The 26,201-nt window shown below is 42.4% G+C and overlaps 1 protein-coding gene across 6 annotated transcripts in view; it reads left to right on the top strand.

Annotated features, from left to right (window-relative positions):
• Upp2 (uridine phosphorylase 2) overlaps positions 1 to 26,201 on the top strand; it is a 273,249-nt gene that overhangs the window by 232,016 nt on the left and 15,032 nt on the right. For 4 of the 6 annotated variants that reach the window (XM_023713627.1, XM_023713626.1, XM_023713630.1 and 1 more), the window contains 5 exons: positions 3,876 to 3,993; positions 11,048 to 11,206; positions 14,074 to 14,188; positions 18,198 to 18,407; positions 20,541 to 20,687. In XM_023713627.1, coding sequence (XP_023569395.1) covers positions 3,876 to 3,993; positions 11,048 to 11,206; positions 14,074 to 14,188; positions 18,198 to 18,407; positions 20,541 to 20,687 — 749 coding nt within the window. Of the gene's footprint in view, positions 1 to 3,461; positions 3,536 to 3,875; positions 3,994 to 11,047; positions 11,207 to 14,073; positions 14,189 to 18,197; positions 18,408 to 20,540; positions 20,688 to 26,201 lie in introns of those variants that run through there. The other 2 variants (XM_023713628.1, XM_023713629.1) reach the window with 2 other exon arrangements.

The raw sequence follows: 26,201 nt of genomic DNA, 5'->3' as shown, positions 1-26,201 counted from the left end.
AAATTTTCTACTTGAAGATTAGGAAAAGTGTAAATAGATCAGTTATATTTTATTTATTTTATTCATTTATTTTTTGGTACCAGGAATTGAACTCATGACCTTGTGTTTGTCAGACAGGTGTTTATGCCATTGTACTATCTCCCCAGCCTTAGATCATTTTTTAAAAAATGTATTTAGTACAGAGTCTCACTATGCAGCTCAGACTTGTCGTGACCCTCCTGTTTTCAGCCTCCCCAGAGCGGGAATTACAGGCGTGCACCACCATACCTGGTCTCATTGGCCGGCTCAGCCTGCCCAGGGGTGGGGCCGGCGTGGCATGCGGCCGGCGTGGAATGTGGTGTCCGAGATGGAACCCCAGATGAGTTATTTTTAAAAAAATATCAAAGACTCAGTCTTTTTGACTAAATGAATCAGAAACTAGAGATGGGGCTCAGCTATTGATACTCTTTAGAGTCCCCCTGGTGCTTCTGATGTGCAGCGAATGTTTAGAATCACTAGAGCAGATGAATGAGATTCTTTTATAGGGCAATGATTTGTAGACTTAGTGAGACTCCAAATGAAGATCTCTAGATCATAAAAATAGTTTTGAGAGAGCGAAATAGAAAGTGTAATTGAATTTGGAACAGAAAGTAGATAGTAATGTTTTTTAAGACTTTAATATGCATGTGAATTACTAGAGTTTGTTAAAATGTAGATTGTGATTTAGTAGGTCTAGGGTGGGGTCTGAGAGTTTGCATTTCTTAGAAGCTCCCCAGGCACTGTTGCCTGCTGCATCTGTGATGCCCCTCACATCAGGAGGGTATGCGGGGAGGTGTCTTCTTACCTCTCACAGAAGAAGAAAGAAAGTGCCCTGTTTCGAGACAAAGATGCCTGCTCTGAAGTAGCAAAGTGGCAGCACCATGAAAAACTTTATTTTTTTAATCAAGGCATGGCCCACTAAGTATGTTGCTTCTAATGTTTTGAGGAAGAAATTAATAGTATCTTGTTCCACTTCCTGAACAGTTAAATTTACATTAAATAGGATTTAAGATTTGGGGATTAAAGAAAGCTACATGAGACAGCTTGCAGCAAGGAATTTGCAGTCTTTCCAGGGAGACAAAAACTTAACCGTATTACAATTTGCAACACCAACAGCATCAGCATAAAACGCATGCTTAGAAACAGAGTGAAAGCGAAACATAACATTGATAGGGGAGGGAAGATGCCTGTGAAAGCCTTCGTGGGAGAGGTGATATTTGAATTGGACTTTGAAGAGTAAATGCATAGGATTAGGACAGGTAAAGTACACAAGGGAAGAGGGAAGGGCATTTCAGGAAGAAAGGCTTAGAGTGGGAGTTCTTCTACACAGGGGAAGATACGGAAAGATTTCAAAAACACCTTTAGATACTGTAAATTAATTTAAACCTGTTCAGCAGTGTTGTTAAAAAATCTCCTCAGTGACTTGAATGCGCAGTCGAGGTGAGAGTTACTGAAGATTATATACAAATTCACAAACTTGTTAAAGTGTTTTAAAGCATTTTAAGAATGGGAGCAAGAAAAGAAGTCCAAGATGATTCTTGGCAGATATGCAGCCCCACTGTGGTATAGGGTATGTAATGTATCTTCACTAATAATTAGAGCAGTATATAATTAGTATTTAAATAACTAAAGGCAGTAAAACAAGTGCTTTATAAATATGAGTTAGACTGAGTTAGGGCCTGTTCCACTGCAGCAGCTACTCTCTTCATTTGATAGATTTTACCAAGCAAGAGGAAAGACAGGCAGTCGGGTGGCAGTGCCACACTGAGGGCTAGGCTGGGGCGGTGGCCCTAGGTGCAAAAGAGGCAATTAATCGGCACGGTTGGTGGAGTTCCCAGAGGCAGCGCTGCTCAGAGTATGTCCCACAGAGCAGCAGCACGGGCACAGTGGGGAGCTGTACAAGGGACATGCACACCCAGCCTCTGAGTCAGGGTCTCTGAAGAGGCACTGTTCAGAGGATTCCTAGGCACAACAAGCTTTAAAAAGCACTGGTCTGTGGAGCTGAAAGAGACTACAGGAGTGAAAGTGTATATACCTAAGCACCCTGAGGTGCAGAGATGCGCAGAACCCCTTGGAAAGCTGAGCGGTAGGCAAAGAAGTATGCAGAGAGGTAGGAGGAGTCCTCCTAGCAGGACACAGGGAAGCGCTACCCTAGGAGCGTGAGCCTGGGACAGACGCAGCGCTGCACACTGGGGGCTGCCAGGGCCTGACAGCCACAGGCTGAGGCTGGGAGCGGGCAGGCAGCCGCGGAGCCGCACCATGCCGAAGGCCTGGCTGGCACCGAGAATCGCTGTCTGGCTGTCCAGAGAGGGTCCCTTCGTTTTGGCAAGCATGTCTTTCCACTGGCTCTTGGGCACCCTGTTCTGTGTTTTCTGAGGTCTGGTGGAAAAATGCTGCTCAGCAGTACAGTGTCTACAATGAAGAATACTTCTCATCGCACTTCCTGTTTGTAAATTTCCCTTACTGTAACAGTTCTGTGTTCTTCTGGTTTCTGCTGAGGTTAGTCTTTCACTTTGTCATTCTGCTTTAAGCCACATTTTTTCTCTTTCAGCCAATATTTTGGGCATTTCTTTTTTTTTTCTTTTTTGGTGGAACCGGGGATTGAACTCAAGTCCTTGCGCTTGCCGGGGAAGCGCTTATTCCACTGATCCATCTCCCCGGTCCCTGAGCATTTCTTTTCTTAGTTCTAAATCTTTCTTTCTCCAGAATTATTTGCCCATTAATTCTTTTTCTTTTTGCCCCTGTTATACTCAAATTCAGTCTCTTCGCGAGCCTACTCACCTCTTCTCTTCTACCTCGTCATCCTGCTACCTTTACTCCTCACTTAAATCTCTTCAAGGGCCAAACATCATGTCTCAGCATGTTGACCAAAGCTAGTCACCTCTCATTGGCCAGGCAGCCTGATGCTGTGTAAGAGACCAGTGGTTTGTGCTCCATGGAGACAGCTGATTGGTATGGAGGAGTGTGCACTTCCACGGCTGCCGAGGGCCAGTCCTGTCACCAGAGCCATGCCTGGAAGTGGGCGATCACTTCTGCCCACATTGCCAGAATTCAATCATATGACTTCATCTCTCTGATAGGGAAATGGGAATATGTGGGAATATTTTTCAATGTGCCCAGGAGGCAAAAGAATTAGATGTGCTACACGCCCAAATAAAAGACTTTTAGCGTTCTTTGCCACCCTCCCTTTCTGGCCTGTCTCACTAAAACTCGTTGGATTCACCATGTTGGGAAGTACAATGAGATCTGGTTGCTCAACGTTCACTGTACATCAGGTGTGGTACAGATACCTGTTTCAGAGGTTGGGACAGCATGCCAGCAGATACAGAAGTGAAAGAACGAAGGTAACTCACTCCAGCTTCCACAATTAGTATCTGCGTGGCTGAACTGGTACAGGAGCCCATGCAATCTGACTCCAGAGCTCGGGAGACTGCACTCAGCACTCTTCCCTGCAGAGAAAGAAGACCAAGAGGAGCAAAACGAACTGCAACTGAGATGACTGCTTGGTGACTATTCAGTGTGTACTCAGGGTTCTCAACTTCTGCACTTATAAATCAGATTACTGATGTCACTTTCATACTACAGTGGTAATACATTCCGTTGACTGAATGTTTCTATTGCATGCAGTTGCATGTCACTGTGCCATTTCCATGCTTAGATCCATGCCTGGCACACAGTAAGTACGTGGCAAATATTGGATATTATTATTGTCATTATTATACCATATTGAAATATAAGAAGGCTGTGTCACTTATCTGAATTGGTGGCAAGGAAAGCGGTAGTCTGCTATCTGGGTTCTTGTGTTTTCTCTCCAAATTTCTTTACATCCTCTTTAGGATATGTGTGTTTCTTTTCAGGAAAAGGTTTGTTCATGTTAAGAATCCTTACTTGGATACCATGGATGAAGACATCCTGTATCACTTGGATTTAGGAACAAAAACACACAATCTACCAGAAATGTTTGGGGACGTCAAGGTAAGAAAAGCTCTAACTGAAGGAAAGTGATTGTGTTTCTTTCGCTAATGTTTCTCTTACTTTCCTGAAGGAAACTTCACACCCTTGGCTAGAAACACGTCAGAGGTGTCAATAGGAGGTAAAGCTGTACTAACTCTCTGAAACAACTTGCAGAGCACATGTCACGCGCAGTTGTTTCCACCCCAACAAGGAACAGGTGCCCAGACTAAATCCAACGCAAGCGTGATTACTTAGCTACTCAGCCTCCCGGAGATGAATGCAGCTTTATTAACCGTACTGCTGGGTGCTCAGAATTCATTATGTTTTAACAGGTTCAGTTCAGTACTTAATGTCCACATTTACTGTGGAACCTCACTAATTCTCATTTTATTAAATCATAAAAGAATTCAACAAGACTAACAATACCATATTACTCTACTTCTTGGAAATAATCATTGTACAATATTTCATATTAAGAATTTTTATTTCGTAAGAACATTTTTCATATAATGCTACCAAGAAAATTGGATTTCTGTACAATTCACTTTATCTTATATATTTTAATTATAAAAACAATTCATGTGCATTATTTAAAATTAAGATATCACAGCAGTTCAGATATCATGGTTGCTTCTTCAGAGGGAGGAATGTTGTAGGCAGCTAAATTAGATAGAAATATTATAGGCAGTTAGACAGGGCCAGGCCCTCAAGGAGATAATCTGGAAGACAAGGTGACTTTACAACTTTGGAAGAGACAGACAGTCCTGCTTTGGGCCAGATCTCAAGAGAAAAGAGTAAGCAAATGCTACCACATACTTCCCTAGGGATGGGCATCAGGGATTGATATTCTAAATAGGTATCAATCACCTTGAAAGAACCAGAAAGAGTCACTAGCCCAACCCCCAACAGGAGGAGACCCTGTCCCACGTTCATGTCCCCTTGTTAAATGACTCGCTTTCCCGTTTGGTCCTGGACTTAATCAATTTTACCTGAGCATGGTGCTTATAATCTCATTGGTTGACCATAGTTTTGTCCCACCTCATGCCTGCCTAAGCGAGTTCCCATGTTTTCTGTCTTAGACCCACCTTACAGCATGGTTTTACTGTAAAAGTCCCTGGAAGAGACAGTTTCCTGGAGCAACCCACTCAAGACCCTCCCCCCCTTTGTCCCTCTCTTGGACAAAAGCTTTCCCCAATAAATATTCTGCTCTTAAAAAATGAATAAATAAAATAAAATTAAGATAATATAAAAAAGAATAATGATTTTTTTCAAAAAACACACCTCCTAGTCCTACACTAAATCAAGTAGACTATCACTTCATTTTTTTTTCTTTCAATCTTTATATTTTAACTTGTAGTTTAGTGTTTTTTGTGTCTTTTTGAGGGTATTTTGTACAGGATCTCAGTACACAGCTCTGACTCATAGTGATCCTCCTGTTTTCAGCAGCCCCAGTGCTGGGATTATAGGCATGTGCTACCACACCGGGACTAAATGGACTCCATGAGCCCTGGGGTGGAGCCGAAGCAGTATGTGGTGACGGGGATTGAACCCCTATCCCTGCTCTTGCCTAAGCAGGCACTTAGTGTCCTGAGCTATTTCAAAGCCCCTAATGAATATATTTTAAAATAGTTACAAATAATATAACTTTGAATCCTGCAGTTTTCATTGAACTTTATCACATTAATGTTCTCTCATGTTATAACATTTTCTTTGAAACACAGTGTTCATTGAGGTAAAGGGGCTGTGCCATAAATTACAAAACCGATTAGGAAGTTTCATGTTAAAAGATTTGGGATTATAAATAAGACCTAAGTGACCATTTTTTTCCCTAAGGATTTGGCACATTTAAGCCGGTTTGGGATGATTCACAGAAACGATCAAAGGGAATGAATTTTTAAAGAAAAGAAAACCAAAGGCCTATATGGATTTACTCTCCCATCAGAGGGCAACTGTGCAGTTTTTAGTCTTTTCCCCTGGTCGTTTTAGCAACTATAAGAATACAAATAGAGTTTTCATACCTGCTGTCCCATTAAATTGTCACACTGAGTCCTTGATTTGAGGTTGGCAGATCTTGACCTGTTCCATAAAAAGCAAGGAAACAGTTCGGAGAGGGTCAAGCTGCACCCGGGAGGCACAGAGTGGGCGCAGACCACCCTCTTTCAAGTCCAGTTTCTGGGGCTCTTGCTTAATGCATCAGGGGGCATTTTGCGTAGGGTAAGCCCAGACTGCCCACTACTCAGATGATGGATGGGGAAGACGAGGCTGGGAAGAAGAGAAGGAGGAGGAGAAGGGAGGGAAGGAATGGGATGAAAAGGAAGGCAAATAAAGGGGAAAAAAGAAATTGACCTGGGGGTGCGGGGAGATGGCTCAGTGGAATAAGTGCTCCCCTGGCAAGCTAAAGGCCTGAGTTCAGCTCGTTATCAGAAGGTGCCACGCAGCACCTCCTTGCTTCGTCTTGGAGACCGGCGCGCAAGGCTGTAGGGAGAAGGCCAGCAGCAGCGTGACCGCCCCTCCGGGTCCGCTCCAGAGGCCCTCTCCTTGCCGTCACGTGGCATCCGTGGCCCTCTGCTTCTGCTTCCCCACTGCTGTTCCTGACACCCATGCCCCAGGACTCACTGAGCAATTGCCTCACAGCGGTTTTCCCAGGCCCCTTATCTAGGGATTATCTCGATGAATAAAACCCTAATCATTTTTGTTAAGAGCGCAATGTGTTTATTGGAGGAAAGAAAGCTCCTGTCCGAGAGAAGGAAAGAAGGGGTCAGAGTGGATTGCCTGAGAAGCTGCCTTTTCTCAGGGTTTTATAGAATGAAACCATGAGGTGAGGCAGGTCTATGGGGATGCATCAGGTGGGCATGAGGTGGGACAAAACTGTGGCCAACCAATAAGATTACAAGTACCATTGTTCAGGTAAATTTGATTAAATTCAGGACCAAATGGGGAAGCAAATCACATAGCAAGCGGACATGGATACAGTACAGGGTAAAATGCTAATCAGAATTATAAAACTAAATTGTGCATGCACTTAATAAGTTAAAGAGATTTAGTGTATACTTTGAAGACTATATCATCTATTGTCGCATGTCTCTGTCCTCTAGCGCCTTCCGTGTGTCTGTTCTGTACAGTCCCTGCCAATGTACACTATTCAGTCCTTACTGTTGGCTACAGAGCTCTTATCTTTTACCAGATGAAGGAACTAGGTTCAAGCAAATACATAGTTTTATACAAAATAAATATTTATTTGTTAATAATAGGCACAACACAGCTGGTGAGTGAATGAGTTCGGACTAAATTTTAGGTTTCTCTGATGAAAAAAGTAATGATTCTTCTTGCGTTTGAAAAAAGACACGATTGTTTGGTGTTTTATTAATTTCTAGCAAATCAATGGGCTTACTTGAAAGATGAAAATAATCACACACACACACACACACACACACACACACACACACACACACCCCTCCTCTCTGCTATAATCCCGGGACCCAGGCCTTCATTCTCTACTTCTCTGCCTGACTGGATTTTCACCTGCACTGATTTTCTCACTCTTGTCAGAACTCCTAGCCAGACTTACAAACTCTGCACCTGTCTGATGAGGAACTTCAGTAGACTCACTTTTACCTAAAAGAGTGTTCTGTTTACAATCAGTTTTAGCCTTCCAAAGAGCAATTCTACTGATTGGGCCATTTTGATAGGAGACAAAATTGTGTGTGTGCGCACGCGCGCGTGCATACAAGTGCATTCGCATGCATGCATAGATGGGTGTGTGTGTATGTGTAGGGTGAGGAGCGGGTGACATGATTTCAAACGATCAGAACTCATTGTTTAATCAAAACCCCAATGTTTTGGAGGCAGCAGGTAAAGTATGATTTATTTCCACAGCTGCTTTTCTCAGGACCTTGTCTCCCTCTAGCCGGTCTTCTCTCTGAGAACACTCTAGGTTCAATTTATTACCCCTTAAATCTCAGGACAGCCCTCCTGGCTAGGGGACATGATCTATTGTACCAGAAAACTCAACCTTGTCTTCAAAGAAATGATGATCATTATTATCAACATTATTTTCTAAAGAAAGGAGAATTCTGAACATGCAAAGTCTGCTATTGCCTTCATGCCTTTCCTGCGATGCTACCTGTCCCTGCAGACTCAGAGACTTGCACCCTGTATGCTTACGTCTTGCTCCCATTAAGTGGAGGACAGTTGTGCCTAGTTCGCCGATGGCTTTTTTCGAATTGGTGGTTCTGCAACCCGGGCCCATTCTGTCTTGTTTGGTTGGCCTTAGGAAGTGGCTTGCAGCTTCTCTGGGTCCCCATCCAGCAGCTGGAAGAAGATATGGAGAAGCACCAGCGTACCTTCTTGGGCCTGCACTGCAAGAACATCTTCTCATATTCTAGGGGCTGGGACTTAACGATGGCCTCATGTAACCCAGAGGGAGCCCCGGAAGCTAAGATTAACCGGGTCAGCTTTGGATAATGTCTCATTAGCATGTACCATACTCCCTGGGAGGAATCAGACAACTGAGAGCTATCGTGGAAGATCTCGATTAGGAGTTATTTTTCAAGCTTAGCATCCAAATATATCTTTTATGATGTCTTCTGGAATATCATATGAAGTCATTACCTGGACCCCTGTAATCTAGCCCCAGAAACTCAAAGTTCCATGGAAAGTCATTTCCTTGTAAAACTTTGTGTGACATGCATTTTGAAGGTGTTTATACTCCTGTGTTACCACACAAAATATACAAGCTGTATTTATGTGGCAGAGTATTATAAAATGGCAAAGTGAAGCCTTTCAAGATAGCGGGGATATTTGAAAGTGAGTTTGTTCTGACAGTCAGGAGGCAAAGTCTATAACATGTTTCTGTGGTGGGCTTTGATGTCCTCTTAATGCATTTAAAATTTTTTTAAAGGATATAAAATGGTAATAAAGCCAGGACAAAGATAATGTTTTTGGAACATACATCACAGTAATTGTCATTGCAGGTGGCATTGGTTGGTGGTCCTGCAGCATGTTTTGCTTCTCATTAAAGCGGCCAGACTGAAAGCTGTCTAGAGGTGATGCGTAGTAAGCCTGGTGTGGGGAGAAGTCTGCAAGAACTAGCTGCTCCTGTCTACACAGATCATCTCTATGTTTCCAGAAATACTCAGAAATTCCTGTTGATTGCAACCATATCTATAGTTCAAAGAGAACTCAAACAACAAGTTACCCTAACATCTGTTTTGGTTGTATGGTTAATCCAAATGTTGTAATTTACATTCCCTGGTACCACACAGAGAAGTATTTTCAAACTACTATATTTTGCTTAAAAAATAAAAAGGTCTTCTTCCAGTTAAATGTTGAGCCAAAATTTAACTATCCACACAAACAGAGAGGAAAGGTGTACAAATAGTAATGCCTGGAATAGTCACCTTACAAAATGGTCCTGTCCGTTTTGCTACCCAGCCTTTATGGCTGAATTCCACTGCAGTTTGTTTCTGGATTAAGGCCCCATCAGAGAAATGCCTAAGAAGCCACAAAAAAGATAGTAGCAAGGGTAGATCGGAAACAGAGGGGCTGGAGGAAAGGATAATTACATTCCACAGTTGGGAATGAGTGTGTGCAGCCCAGGAATTATTGCTAAATGAAAACAGAATGTATGGTGTAATCAGACCACCCAATTCTTACAGCTGGTCACTCTTGTGAATGGGCGGCCCACTCTACCGCACCAGGCCGCTACTTTCTTAGATGGATTTTTGTCCCTGTAAGGACCTGTTGGCTCTCTTTCGATCCTTTGCCCAATGTGGCCACATTAGTCAGGTACCACTGACTGAAAAGCAGCTTCATTTGTACCAAACTCTGCAGTACAGAAATGATGAGCAAGCTCAGAAGAAGGGCTATGAAATTGTTACACAGCATGATGCTCCCCACCTATGGGATGCAGAGAAGGTGCCTGCTTTGAGTGATGTCCTTTGTTATTTGCAATCACATTTCACCCAGTGAACCCCCTAGGGCTGCTGTGTTTTCCATTCTGGAGATGGCCCGAGGCACAGAGATTACATGCAGAACATGGAGCAAGTTGCTTGATCAGTGAGCGGCTGAGGTTCAAAGCCAAGTTTGCCAACCTCCCAGGGCAGGCCCCTGGCCACTCTGGCCTTCTCTTCATCCTGGAATGTCTTCACCCTCCGTGCACCGACCATACCTCCGAGCTGGGGGTCCTGTGTGGCTTTGCGTCTGATGCCATCTGTGGACTCTGCTTCCTCCTGGCTCTGACAGCATGCTGCTGCTCATCTTCTCCACACCGACTCCGGTGCTCACACAGCTGGCCACCAAAAGGCCACACTGCTCTGTTCTCCTGGCGTCATTCTGTTGCATGAAGAAACTGCCAAATTTATTATCACATTTTATTAGATGAGATTGCAGCAGCTATCTTAATTTCAGAGATGTTAAATATGAATAAAACAGAAACAAACAGAAATAACCAGAATGGATGAAACACTGCAGCAAAATTCCAATTTATAATAAGGCCTGTTCCATGTGAGTTTCTTCTGAATAAGAAGTTGAGGAGTCTTGATGTGATTCGTGATTTCTCTATAGCTTAAAATTATCATAGCACATCTTCCAATAAAAGCTTATGATGGGGATGTTTAATCAGAAAATACATATAAAACTGGTGATTCTTTTGTTCTCATATTAGTTGCATTCCATATCCTCAGTACTTACAAACTAGGCACATATTATGTTAATCCCCAACACTAGGCTGATTATATCAATTTAAGGTGCTGACTGATATTACTATAAACAATAACAGCAACATCAACAAAATGCCAGGAAATAACTCCTTGAACAATATCAACATTTAGGATGATTGTGTTTTTCTTTACTAATTTGGTATATAAAACTTTGCAGCTGCTTGCCTTTTTTTTTTTTTTGCCTTCTTTATAGGTTAATGATATACATTAACTAATTTGTGAAAATAACCCATGACACCTCCACATTCTCTTAAGTAAACTAATGGAATATTAAAATACAAACATTATAGTTGAAAGCTTCCTCTGAGTCCTTATTCCAGTTATTCTGGAAGGTACCTGTTTATTTTTATTAACAGTTTGTCTGCGTCGGTGGGAGCCCCAACAGAATGAGAGCATTTGCACTGTTCATGCACAAAGAGCTTGGGTTGGTGGAAGGCGAAGAAGACATTAAAGACATCTGTGCTGGAACTGACAGATACTGCATGTTCAAAACCGGCCCAGTGCTGTCCATCAGTGTAAGTGAGCGGTGGTGGTGGGTCTGCTGGTCCTTACAGGTTGGGGGACAAAGTGAGGATCTCACATGTGATTCTTTTTTTTTTTTTTGCAGAACCAGGGGTTGAACTCAAGCCCTTGTGCTTGCCAGGCAAGCACTTATTCTACTGAACTATGTCCCCTGCCCCTTGCTTGCGATTCTTTCCCCCCTCTTTTAGCATTCTTATACAATGAAACTATGTGTCAGGGTACGTCTCCAGTATGGTAGCTGATACTGGAGAAAGTCTGGGGCACAGCATAGCATGCAGCATTGCTTTGTAGTCATCATTTAGCTACTCAAGTTATGAAAAAAGACCCTCAAGGCATTCATTCGCCACCCCTCCTTTGCTTTGTGACTGACTGATGTCTTTCCACATCCATCCTTTCTCTCTCTTATCCAGCTTTGAGAATGTGCAGTTTTTAGTACACAGGGGCCAATTTTCAGGAGGAGTAAAAGCAGGGCTTTTTCACCCTAAATAAGCTTTCTGAAAGCTGCTGATGCATTTCCAACAAGCCCTTGTGAATCGCTTTCCCCTCATTTAGAATATGTTAACAGTTCCAGAGACATGCACTATTCTAAGAAAACCTGAAAGTGGAATGATTTGAAGCTTTAGGGAATTTGCAGAGCATTTTCCCAAAGGGATGCCCCCCCAAGAGGGTATCTGAGAGCACACACCCCATTCGCCTTTTCCAGGTTTTCTCTCTGTACAGGGCAAGATGCTGAAGCAACAGCTATGAGCCCGTCACATGTCTGGACAGCACAGCCCTCCTGATGCACACAGGCAGGCATAAGGGCAGAGTCCTACAGAGGCGTGACAGTTCTACAGAGCTGATTGCAAGCAGCTTCTACACCAGGGACAGTTGGCATGCAGTCATCACTTGGATTGTGCACAGAGCCCAGGGGTGGAATGTGGTGATCGTGGCTGGAAGCCCAGGCCAACAAAGCTACGAGTGCACAGAGCCAACAGAACAGCCAAGCTGGTTGCCCTTCAGGCCCAGAGTGCCTGGAACCTTTTCAGGGCTCAAATGTGTTCACCCAGTCGATAGCTACAGATCATCTGCATTACCATACAAGGAAGCAGAATGTCCTCTGATCCCAGCAAATCTTGTCGTGGTGGCTTTTGCTGGTCTCTTAAACTACAACCGTTTGTTGTTTTGTGCACACTAAATGGGGAAGAACAGAAAAGTAAGGTTTATTAAAAACGAGAACTTCCATAAATGAGCAGTAGACTGTCAGGGTAAGAAATGGAAACAGCAGCAGACTAATCCTCCTGTCCTATCAGGGAAAAGGATCTGAAATATGCACCATACCAAGGCTAGCCAGTGAAAAATGGCCTTTGGTAGGCACACAGAAGAACCCCAATGGGGACCCTGTGAAACTTCCTCCACTCTCATAGCTGTCAAGCCTGCGCGCGCGCGCGCGTGTGTGTGTGTGTGTGTGTGTGTGTGTGTGTGTGTGTGTAAGAGAGAGCATAACTTTAACAGAAATATGTAAGTTTATTTGTCATTTTATTGCTATGTCACGAAATAAGTGATAATCTTAAACTTATCAAGTGTCTGATTTAGAAGGAGCTTAATAGTTCAAACAATAATCAATCATCTTAGCTTATAGTTGAAGATCTTTGTTTATTTATTAGTTTCAGAGCCAGTGCTAACATCCCACACTCATTAATCTTGAACACACAAATCAATGCAGACTTGATTCCTGGCTTCGGGAGGCTTATGAGGCATTCGCAAATTAGGACATACTGGATGACCAAAAGTGATGTGCCCAAAGAGGTCCAAAAGTGATGAGCCCAATGAGGTCCAGAGCTTTCATTGGTTAACGTTCTTGATGTTGAGAAGAAAAGGACTCAGATGAAGACATGATGGGCACAGTTCCAGTGATTTTTCCAAGTCTACTCTGTGCCCACGAGTAGAAGACATGGATGAACCACTGACTCTCTGTTTTTTTTTTTTTTTTTTTTTTTTTTCGGAACCGGGGATTGAACTCAGGCCCTTGCACTTGCCAGCAAAGCACTTATTCCACTGAGCCATCTCCCCGGCCCCTGACTCTCTGTTCTTAAAGGAGGAATGAAGTAATCACCAATATGAAACCGAGATCAAGTTTTCACAAATGACAGTACATAAGAGCTTTCTAAAGTACTGCTAGAACATAATGTAGTCACCAAGAGTTGCTAAATCTTCTGGTCTTGTATTGATCCCTGGTCAGATGACATTGATGCTACTGATCAAAATACTGAAGAAAACTAGAACTACTATCATGAGCTGTGGCCATTTAAACTCACCCATATGTTCAGTACAGGCTGCAAATTCTTGGGTGGGAACCGCATCACATTTCTCCTTAGAACTATTCAGTGATCACGTAGAATTAGAAGTAAGTGGAGAAGGCTACATGAGCACAATGAAATGGTTCTATCGTTTCACTTACTATGTTGGAGAAGCACTGGTGACAAGGTAGCTAAAACTGTGCTTCCTCCATACTAAATCAGCTGTGCAAAAACTCTACATAGAATCACTGAAAAGAACCTCATGGTGAAATGAGAAATGGTACTGCCCTGACGCACCAGTATACCACCCCATCCCTATCTTCTGCTCTTAACAACGAGGACTGAGCTCTGTTTAATTGGCAGTGAGATGCCTCTCTCTGATCCTCACAGATGGACACATCCATCAGTATGTCATGTAGGCGTCAATTAGAGATGACTTACGTTTTCCTCACTGTTGGCAAAGTTTTAATGGTTATGTAAATTTATCTGAGGGTTGTTAACTTGTAATGAAGGAAGAAAATATGTCCTGTTCCTGTATCCATTTGTGCAATGTATAATGATTTTTTCTTTTCTCTCGACAGCATGGCATGGGTGTCCCCTCAATTTCCATTATGCTTCATGAACTTATCAAATTACTACATCATGCACGGTGCTGTGACGTTACTATTATCAGAATTGGTACATCAGGGGGAATAGGTGAGATGGATTGGTTCTACCATTAAAACTAAGTGATTCTCATATATATGCTTACATGCATACAAAGTGCATCAACATACAGCCCAACAGAAATGCAGATGGGCTAGAAAGTGTTAGCAGGCTGAAGGAGGAGAAGTAAGAAAATCTACCCACATTGCCTTTTTCTTTTCTTTTTTCTCCATGGAAAGCTGTAGGAAGAGATATTACTGCTTAATCCCAAATGCTCTCAGATGTCTAGTTGGGGCTCAGTAGAAGAAGTGCTAGAGAACATTTTGAGGGTAAAAGTAAGTTTTGAAGTTTGGAAATTGCATAAGTGACAGAAGTGTGTTAGGTAAAGAAGCTACAAAGATTCAGCTGTTATATTAGCTAAGTAAACAGAGCTCTGAGCACTCAGGGAACAATTGTTTTTGGCTCGTCTGAGTGATTGCATCCCTGGCCTGAATGTATTCATCCCCATCAGTACCTCAATGAGACCACAGTGAGCTTCTTAGAGAAGGTCAAGTGATGTTCCCTAACGTTATCCCAAAGCCCTCCAGATCTTCTCTTCTCTTCTTTGGTGGGGGCAAGCAGCCAAGTCTGATTTAGGCTTCCAAATTGTGCTGAGACAGAGTACAGAGAAAACTTTTCCTCCCTCAGCTCTTTCTTACAGAGCAGGTCTTTTCAGGGAGTGATTTATCATGTCACCAAATGCAAATATAAATAAGTCACCATAACTGGAAAGGTTTGATTGACAGAGTGACAAGATTAAATGCGCATTACACAAAAGACTGAGAATTGGGAATAGAAAAGGTCTTAAAATTATACAGCTTTGGAAGAAGAGATCTCAGAAATCTCAAAGAAAAAAACCCCACCAAAGCAACCTAGAGAAGTGGTATGTCCAATCACAAGTCACTACAATCAGCCATTCTTCACTAAAATCAGGCAGTGATCCAGGAATAAAATCCATCCAAGGCCCCTTACATAGAGGAGAAAGAAAATCTGTGCATATTTATCTAGACTGAATAGGAAAATGTAAATAATTAGAGTTGGATCAGACTCTTCTAGAGTGTAGTTAACTCAATAGTACCTCAAAAAGTAGGGAGCAATGCATCTGGGAATGAGATGGGTAGCACCGTTACTGAAGTTTCTCATTGTACGTGGGTTGTGGCATACAAGTACTGGTTTTCACAGTGCACGTCCTCAGAAGTACCATCCTGCCTAGTGCTTTGCCAGTTGGTGTTATGAGTGTCCAGTATGGATAAGCCACTCTGGTGACTTCACCTCATGGTCACAGTCTTTTATTTCATGGCAACATTATCCATACCACGCACAGACAGAAACAAAATCACAAGTACTGGAAGACCATCAAGTTAATTCCAGTCTACCACTTCCAGTGCAACCCACGGTGAAAATAAAAACACTAAAGCATGTTTATAGATATGGGGAGCCAAGAAGTCCTAAATACAGCCTAAATCTGGAACAAAGGCCTCAATGCAGAACCCAACTCGGGTTTTATTTAGTCAGGAAGGAGGAGTGGTTTGAGGATGAATGACTGAGAATGACAGGAAGGAGGTGAGCACTGTGAGCTGGGCTAGGTAAGGAGGCCTGCATTTACCTCTACAATATGCAAAGAGAAGGCTATGCACAGAGTAACCTGCATTACTCAATTGAGCTAGTATCTATTGTTTTGGGGTCCAGTGCTTCAGCATAATCTATCAAGCCCCAGGAAGTCATAGCCTGTAATTCAAGGTTCAGTCACAGCCTCATGGAGTATTGGCTCTTTGTCCCATTTCCACGGGCTCATTTTAAAGAGCAGCAGGTGAGGTTTACTTGGGAAACAAACATGCCATCTTCAACGACTACCACCAGCACCTCCACTAGACCAATGCGCATTGCTTAAAGCCAATTGAAGGAATAAGAAAAGTCCTAGCCAGCTCTGTACATATCAATACATGGAAATAGGGTCAGGCTCAGCCAACATGGAGACAACTGCTCTTCTTTCAAGAAGGGTCTCCCAGGTGGTCTTCCACAAAAATGAAGGCCTATGAATAGTGGCACATTAATCCATAGTGCTGGTGAGAACATCTGTATTTTTGAAGTTATGTCCTCCTTAGGAATTCTTTGCTTATAAATAAGATGCACCAGTTTGTTTTATTTTAAGCAATATTGCACTCGGAGATGAAAGAGGCATGCACTTTCCTTTGCTGACATTCTCATTGCTTAAAAGAGTGAACACACCTTAATAAGGCACTCGGTAAAATACTGTTTTTCCCTTTGAAGAATTTAGCCACGAAATACATTTTTAATGCATGTAAATATTAAGATGGCATCAAAATGACATCATTTTGGTTGTACTCATTTTCAACTTCCTTTTCAATTGCTTTCCTAGGCAGAACATATTTTGAACATTTCAGGGAGCCACTTGTTCAACTTAGGTAAAAAGTATCTGATCCATTAAAGCTCTATCTTCAGAGGCCATCTGGGGTCATCCACTGGGTCTTCTAAAATATTCTGCGATTAAGTCACTTTGATCAGTATTAGCGTTTATATCGCTCAGGTTGGGTCTATTACCTAACTTTGGCTGGCAAACTTTTGCAAAGGGCTGGATAGTAAATATTTTAAGCTTGCAAACCATGTGTTTTCTGTCACAATTTTAAAATTCTGTACAGAAGATTGCAAACAGCAAAGGACAGTATTTAGATGAATGTATGTGGCTATGATACAATTAGACTTTATTTGCAAAGATACAAATATTGGGATTTTGCTTGTGGACTGGAGTTTGCATGCCTGTTCTCTATGACACTTCTATAGCAGCATTTATTAATCTAAAAATATTCTATTGAGAAACTCCAGTGCCACAGGAGCAATGCTAGACCTGTGGAGACAGAGCGAGTGGATATTGTTCTTGCCTTTATAGAACCTGAATTCTATCAAAGAAAATGAAAATCAAAAATATAGCTGTAAAAAGGGAGGTAAGGCATGCAGATCGTAAGTTCAAGTCCAGCCTGAGCAACTCAGCAATTTAGCAAAATACGGTCTCAAAATACAAAATAAAAAATAAAAGTACCGGTGATGTAACTAAGTGTAATAGTCCTGGATTCACTCCCCAGCACTACACACATTCACGTGTGCACTCACGCACACACACACACACACACACACACACACGTGTATGAGTGTTAAGATAGAGAGTATTTGGGGTACTCTAATGATAGGAAATATTTCATTAATCAATATTCAAATGGAAGTCAGGAGAAATCCAAAGTTGAGTCATAGGTGGCCTGGTGATATTTCAAGTGATCCGTGTTTCCTCTTATTTCTACATATTTATTGGTTTGGCTCGTCCTCCATGGACTCAGGCCTGTTGAAGGAAGTAACTGAAGCTGCCACCTGAAAGACAAATCAGTGTTCATCTGAGGAAAGTGTACGGGCAGGGTGCAGATGGAGTCCAGCCAGGCAGAGTAAGAGTGACAGAACACAGCTCACCCGTAAGCGGAGTGCCCTGAGGGAGACACACTCCGGAGCGGGGAAGGTCAGCCAAGCAGCCTAATTTACATGGAGTCAGGGAGGAGACTGAGCGCATGGGATGAGAATTAGAGAGAAGCGAGGACAGAAGAAGATGCCAAGAAATTATAGTAATCAAGGCATTGCAGAGAAGATTAAATATCAAGTAGTCACATCATTTTATGAAAGCTACTTGCTGGCAGGCTCATTTAGTTTGTTCCTGACCCACTTTATTCAAATTGAGCCTCAAGACTGGTACTAATTTACATGTCCAAGAGTCATGTTTGTCTTGAAATCTAAACCCCATCACTTTGTAAGTGGGAATCTAGAAAGACAGCAAATGGAAATGCCTGCTCTGAATCTTATTTAATTGCATTTGGAAGAGAAAATAACCTTAAAGACAAAAACAGGGAGTCTGTAGCAATTATCATTGATTAATGTGGGCAGAATAGGTTATTACTATGTGTCACGAAAGCAAACCTTAAATGATATTCTTCCTTCATACTAACTTGTTACCATATTGCAGGGATTGCACCCGGGTCTGTTGTAATAACGGACACAGCTGTAGACTCCTTCTTCAAGCCCCAGTTTGAGCAGGTAATTTTGGACAATGTTGTCACTCGAAGTACTGAACTGGACAAGGAGCTGGCGGAAGAACTGTTCAACTGCAGCAAAAAAATTCCCAACTTCCCAGCCCTCATCGGACACACAATGTGTACCTATGACTTTTATGAAGGTGAGAATAATTTACAAATGGTCAAGGCAACAGCAAAACTCCATCAACTGTTACTCAAACCTGTCATTTACATTAAAAACTCTACTTTAGAAAATTGATACAGATGGATTATAAAAAGGAACTGCCATAGCCTTTTAACTTTTAAGCATAGTGACATAAGGACCTCATAAGCAGCAGAGGAACATGCAGAATGAATATGTAGTAAGTCTAATCCTCCAAGAGCAAATCAAATAGTAAAATGCAATTGGTGATGTTGACAAAATCACTGTTCATGCCCTTAGCTGAAATTGGTGACTCCAGGGGAAGGGATGTATGCACTGTGTTTCTGGCATTTACCTGTATGTAAAAAAGAACCTAATAACTAAGTAAGGGTTGAGATGAAGAAATGGGGGGAAATATTTGGGGGAACACATCCCACAAGGGTGGAATGGTTTCGGTATTGTGCTTTTACCTCAGTATGAGTAAAAAGTCCTCATACCAATTTTACATACAAATCGAAGGTGACTGCCAAGCAGCAGCTCCTGCTCCAAGGGATGAGGGGCAAGGAAAACAAGTACACATGCAAAAAAAAACCCAAAAAACAAACAAACAAAATAACCAAAAACCCACGCAAGGTCAGACCCTGTTCTGACCTTGATAGAAGAAAAAACAGTTGACAGAAGAAAAAATTGTCGTGGGGTTGGTACCATGCTGTGGAGAGCGTTCAGGAAATCTTAGTGTAGTTATGCTCATATGAGTAATTTTTCTATTCCCACTGGATCAAACTTAGGTGTTATTTTGAATTTTTACAAATGTATTGAGATAAGCTGCATTATATATACTTTATCCTTCAGGATAGTGAAGGTGTTTAACCATGTATGTGTTATAAAACAGGATGGGCATTGGGTCTGTGCTTCTCTCCTAGGCTGTGGGTCAGCTGTCCCTTCAGCCAGAGGGTGACCTACAGAGTTTTGAAGACAGAGCTTGCAAAGGGAAACCAGTGGAATCATTTCTTTCTTTTTTTTTTGGTTTGGATACTATTTTTTTAAATGTGAGTTATTTCTTTAGTATTTGTAATTTTTAGAGATTTCGTCTAAAAATCCATATTTTTGGCTTTTTGTAATAGCATAAGGTAACAAAAATATACAATATACATGACAGGCCTGGCATGTTCTGGGCCCGGTCTGGGCCACATATGCTGGGGGTCAGGTGGGGTTACCTGCTTTAGATGAGGCCCACCCTGTGCTCGGCTTCTGGAACGTGTGGTTGAATCAATGTGGGTAACACTGTGTTGGTGGGATTGGCAGGCGGTACCAAGGGGAAGAGAAACAATGGGGAGAAGCTCTTTGCCAGGGTGGAAACAACCTGAGTTAGAGGGAAGGAAAGCAAAGGGAAAAAGAGGTCAAGATGGACTGCTCGTAATGGATGACGGCAGGGTGTTAGCAGCCCTTGTGTTTTAAGCTAAGCTTTCCTAGAAGTGGGGACGGTCAAGTTCCACTTCTTAGTGCGCACATGGTGAAAGAGTGAGAACAGCACGTGTCACTCACCTGCTCTGTCCCCACCACCTGATCCTGGTGCAGTGACTGCCACATGAGAACTGGGAGCCATCTAGAGAGGAAAATGTGAGCACAGGGTGGGGGCCCAAAGCCCAAAAAGAGTATGAACGGGAGGAGGCGGGCAGTCTGGTCTCCTGTGCCGGTCCTCACTCTCACGATGGCCAGCGGAGAGCTGCCATGCCAGCCCGTCATCCCAACCCTCACTGACCTTGGGCACGTCTTAGAGGCGTGGAGCCTCCTGTTTTCCCTGGGCCATACCCCAGGCACCAGGGATGGCTGAGGTTTTCCTTAAAGGACAGCTCAGTTCTTTCAGGAACACCCTTTACTCTCTGATATCCCTGGGCCCAGTGTCAGCTGCTGCCACCACTCATTCACTGGTCACTGGCCCCAGAATGGGGCACTCGGCTTTGCACACTCTGTCTACTTAAGAGATTGGCACAGGCAGTCATCTTCTGGTAGGAACAGTCAGCAGCCAGCTTTGTCTCACCCGAGGAGCAGGCTCAAGTGAGAAAGCTGTTAGCAAACCTCATGGCGATGCCACTACCGTGTGGTAGGACAGAGCTCAGGTTGCTAACCCAGGATCTCCATTCTCCTGCAGGCCAAGGTCGACTTGATGGAGCATTGTGCTCTTTTTCTAGAGAAAAGAAGTTGGATTACTTGAAGCGAGCCTATGAAGCCGGTGTTAGGAATATAGAAATGGAATCTACAGTATTTGCAGCCATGTGTGGACTCTGTGGTCTAAAAGGTGAGCCCAAGGGCTTCATTTCTCTTTTTCATGATGTTATTTCCACTCAAGAGGAAGTGCCCAGTTATGGATTGCCTTGGGTTGGGTGCATGCCTTGTGCTTGTGTATGATACCCATCATCTCACAATGTTTTCTGAGTGGACAGAACATTGTGCCTCTTATGTCCAGGAAGATGCCAGTCTTCAAGGGTCACAAGCAAGTTGGGTGAGGGCACCAGCTAATGCTGCTGTAGCCAGGTCTCTACAGCACATTCAGTTTCTTTATTCTAGTAGTGACTGCTATCTTCTATTACACTTGAATTTATTGAGACAGGATGCAAATGAGATCATCCTAAAATAGTCCATCAATCATACTTTTAATTAGCTCTGTCAGGGCAGAAGGGGAGGAAAAGGTGGCATTTGGGAAAATGCTGCGTCGATATCTAGCAAAGCACATTCTGCTAAGTGCAAACCCAAGGCCACAAGCTCGGGTGCAGCTGCTAGCAGAGGGACAGGGAAGAAGCCAGAGTGCATGGAGCCCTGAAGAGTGGCGAGAGGGTTGGAGGGGCTGCAGACTGTGTCGCTGTCCTTGTCAGCTCCGCAACTTTCACACTGAGTGACACCAGGATTCTGCCAAGGACTCTGATTAGAGAAGTGACCAGAAGAGACCAAGGAGGATGGCCAGTGATGTCAGTTGCATTCATCGGGAGAGTGTCCCATCTTGCTTCCAAATTAAAAAACCAATTACGAAAACAAACCTCAAAGCTTTTTAAAAGAAGCAGCAAAGAATTACAGCATAATAATGGTTCAATTTTTCACAAGGAGTGTTTGCACTCTAATATTTATTCACCAAGTTGATCAATTTTAATAAATACGTTACAAATAAAATGTACGTGATAACACTTCTAAGAATACATTTTTAAAATATAGTTCATAAGAAGAGGCTAACTGTAGAATCGCTACCCTTAAGTACTCCGTCTAGTCTCGGGATATGTCCACACGCAATGCTCTGTACCGCGAGTGAGGACCAACCAATGCGTCATTGTTTTTAGAATGTCATGACTAATACCCCCGCTCCGAGCAACGGCAGCACCCGCTTTTCTCTCCGTGAGTTTCGAGAGTGGCTACTCGACCAGGCCATCAGCACTCAGCCTGCAGGGACACCTGGATTTAGATAGTTCTGGTCAAACAAAGACCTCCTCACATTTCTTTATTATAAAAAAGTGATCCCTTCAGTCAGATGGAAGTGGAGATGAATATGCACGTGAACAGAGTCTGATACCCATTTTAGATAAACAGAGAAAGGTGCTGAGTTTCCAACAGGCTGGCAGGGCTCCCCGGAGAGGCGACTAGCAAGCAGCTCTGCCTCTGTGGAGCCTGAGAGCCCGAATCTCTCTCTTTCGAATGTTGCAGAAACCTTCACAAGTTACTCCCTTATGAGAGCCTCTCTGTGCCTGGTGCAAATCGGGGTGACCTTGCTCTTTGTGCTCTTCGGCTCCCCCCCACCCAACCCCCCGCAGGTGCCTCGCCCTCGTGTTTTCCTCTGCCTTCCTGTAGTTCTGCCCCCTGCTGCCTGTTCCTTTTGCTGCTTCTGCTGAAGCGGCTGGTAGCTGATTTCAGCCTGCAAATAGCTCTCCTCCAGCGCACTGCTGCGGCCTTTTCTTTCTCGGAGCAGACCCCTTTCTGGGCTGCCAGCATTCCCAGTAACAGCGCTGAGCCTCCATCATTTGATAGTTCTCAGAAATACGTATGTCTGGATTTCTTCCTGGTGACAGGGGCTTTTTACTGCCCTCAGACGTCTCTGTTTTAAAAGGAGGATTCCTGGTACACTGCTCCCAGGAAGATCAGCCGTCAGGTTCTCAGACAAAAGCCCCGTGCATAGTTGCCACCTCTTTCCGTCTTTCATTCCCACTTCATAACATCCGTCTCCCACAGCAGTGAAGCCAGGGAGCTGGCCTCTGGCACTTTTTTATTCTATCCAATTACAACCCACTCTTCATGAGCCAAAAAAGCTTGCCTTAGGGAAGGGCTGAGGGTGAATTCTCAAAAGGCTGCTGAAACAGAGGAAGTTAGGCAAGGTATATTTATGGTAATCTATCTAGGAAGAAGACTGTCCATAGCCCCAAGAGCCCAAGGGCCATCTGCTTTCCCAGACCTGTGCCCACCCTCAACCCATTCTCTGCTACTGTTAGTAGTGAACCACGCCACCCTGCTTGTCCAGGCAGCCTTCTCTGACGATCCTCTCTGTTGTTTTAATACTACCACATGACTAGAAAACAACAGGAATTCATACCAAGGTGGTTGCTGATAGTTTCAGTTTATAGATAGCATGTTTTATAAGTAAGAGTTTTCTGAGGATCCATCCCTAATTCAGAGCAATCACTCACAGAGTTTGGGCCAATGCAGAAACAGTTCTTTGTGGCCTGTATGAACAGTTACCTCTTATCTGTACAATTAATGTCAGGTCTCACCGTCAATCTCCTTCAGGGAAGTCTTACCTGATCACTCAAACACACTCACTCATACATGTGTCCCTCTGTTTCATTTCTCTGCATCATATTTATCACTATTGATCTCATTTCTGCTTTGCTTATATATTAACTTTGTAAATTTATGCATATTAATGTATAAAGCACACATTTATTATCTTTCTCAATTAAGATATAAGTACCATGAGAATGGAGACTTTGTTTTTTTCCCCCATAATTTTATTGAGAAATAAATAGCAATGAGACAGTTTCAAACCAAATTGGTAGGACAGTTTCAATGATTCACACATTGCATACATTCTTCCTAGTGGTTATTTGCTCTACAAGATGCGGACATGATATCCTATTTACAAACACCATTAGAACAAATCCCACTATTCATTAAGAGAATGTAACTCTATATCTATCCTAATCACTTTGAATACACAGATACAAAATGGACATTCATCTGTATCCCCTTTTTTGTTAAGTTCCGTTGTTTGAATATTATAGGTGTGTAAACTCAGCAAAATACGCTAAGAGTACAGTAGCCCATAACAGTATTGGGTCTTCCACTTGATTGGCAATGTCAGAAATTGTTGACCTGAGTCCCCTATAGCTCAACATAACAGCACAGCTTTACTTCTTATATTTCATTTTTATATTTTTCTGCTGGACGGTTAAGACCAAGGTAAAGCAGGACCTATGCAACAAGAGTTGTAGCTTTTGTGTCTGAGAAGGTCAGTGAAATCCCCTCAGGATTTATTCTGAGATCGTGTACCTCAGATTGTAGAACCTTTGTCAGTGTCAGCCATGTGGATGAGTCACGGCCATTGCTTGGCCAGTGTGCTTTCTGTGAAAGTCTGAGAGAATGTTTTCTCTCCATGTGACTCTCCTCAGGCACACTCTACATCATCGATCACTTTCCTCTTTGGTCCCATAATCTAAGAATGGAGACTTTGTATGTCATCATCATCCTATCTCCAGGACTTAGAATAATGTCTGCCATATGGTCATCAATAGATAGTTGTTTCCACATGGCTGACACTGACAAAGGATCTACAATCTGAGGTACAGGATCTCAGGATAAATCCTGAGGGGATTTCACTGACCTTTTCAGACCCAAAAGCTACAACTCTTGTTGCATAGGTCCTCCTTTACCTTCGTCTTAACCATCCAGCAGGAAAGTATAAAAATGAAGTATAAGAAGTAAAGCCATGCTGTTATGTTGAGCTGTAGGGGACTCAGGTCAACAATTTCTGACATTGCCAGTCAAGCAGAAGACCCAATACTATTATGGGCTATTGGACTGTTTTAGAATATTTTGCTGAGTTAACGCTCCTATAATATTCAAATGACAGAACTTAACAGAAAAAGGGGATACCGATGAATGTCCATTTTGTATCTGTGTATTCAAAGTGGTTAGGATAGATATATAGTTACATTCTCATAATGAATGGAGGGATTTGTTCTAATGGTGTTTGTAAATAGGATATCATGTCCGCATCTTGTACAGCAATTAATCACTAGGAAAAATGTATGCAATGTGTAAATCATTGAAACTGTCCTACCAATTTGATTTGAAAAAAAAAAATAAAACAAGATACAATTTTTCTCTATCAAAAAAATAGATAGTTGTTGAATGAATGACCCACTACCACCACCAAAAAAAAAAAAAAAGGCACTTGACTATTTCACCCGTGCAAAATGGCCATAGCAAATTACTCCTCAATTACCACCATGTTAACAGTTTGGAATTGTCTGAAAAATAGGAGTGCTACTTAACTGTCCAAACAGGGTAAGCTTTCTCCTGCTGTGGGATCTATATAAAAGCTTCTTTTAATATAGCTACAATCCCTGGGTCTCCTCATATTCTATAATTGCACAAACTTCTGGGGATAGAGCCACCAAGCTGCATAAATCACTTCTTTACTGATTTCATTATTTGGGCCAAGAGTATTAGGAACTCAACGCTGCTTTAACAAAGATTTTGGTGAAGGGAAATGATGGATTTCACCATTAGTATCAAATGGCTAAACCTTTAGAATAATGTAAAGCAGTACAATGGAAATAGAGACACTATATAATGTATTCATTTATCATTATCTGTCCCTTTCCTTCTTATTTTAAAGAGAATAAAAAACAATAAAAATGATATAGAACGTGAAAACAAGATGATAGGAAGGGGCCGGGGAGATGGCTCAGTGGAATAATTGCTTCCCTGGCAAGTGCAAGGGCCTGAGTTCAATCCCAGGGTCTGCAAAAAAAAAAAAAAAAAAAAGATAGGAAATTAATGATGGTTATTATATTGTGTATTGCTATCTTCAAAATTTGTTCGGATTACCAGAGACAGGCATGCAGTTAAACATTAACTTTCCTTTCAATAGGTCAATAGAAATTTGTAACAGTCATTCAAGAAATGCAAATCAAAACAACATTGATGGGGGCCGGGGAGATAGCTCAGTAGAATAAGTCCTTGCCTGGCAAGCATAAGGTCCCGAGTTCAATCCCCGGTTCCGCAAAGAAAAAAACAAACAAACAAACAACAACAACAACAACAAAAAAAACCATTGATATTCCATCTCATCCCAGAAAGAATTGCTATCATCAAGAAGTCAGCCAATGACAAATGCTGGATGGACTGTGGGGAGAAAGGATCTCTTCTCCACTGTTGGTGGGAGTGTAGACTTGTGCAACCACTGTGGAAATCTGTGTATGGATTCCTCAAAAAACCAAAAACAATAACAAAAATCGAGGATTAGAAACTCCATTTGACCCAGCTATTCCTCTTCTGGGACTTTTTCCAAAAAAATTGGAAGCATAATCCTACAACAATATATGTGTACCCATGTTTATAGCAGCACAATTTTTCATCACTAAATCTTTGAAACAACCCAAACGCCCATCAACTGAGGCATATGAGGCTTTTATAGGTAAACAGATGCAACTAGAGACCATACTCATGAGTGAAATAAATCAGACTTATGTGTGTAAAAATCAAATTGTCACCCTAGTATAAGAAACTGAAAGAGTAAATAAAATCCAAAAGATGCAATAGATATTGTGAA

The sequence above is a fragment of the Octodon degus genome, unplaced genomic scaffold (assembly GCF_000260255.1).
Source record: "Octodon degus isolate 3935 unplaced genomic scaffold, OctDeg1.0 scaffold00032, whole genome shotgun sequence".
Lineage (NCBI taxonomy): Eukaryota > Metazoa > Chordata > Mammalia > Rodentia > Octodontidae > Octodon > Octodon degus.
Note: the sequence above shows the minus strand (reverse complement) of the source record. Positions and strands in the feature narration are given on the sequence as shown.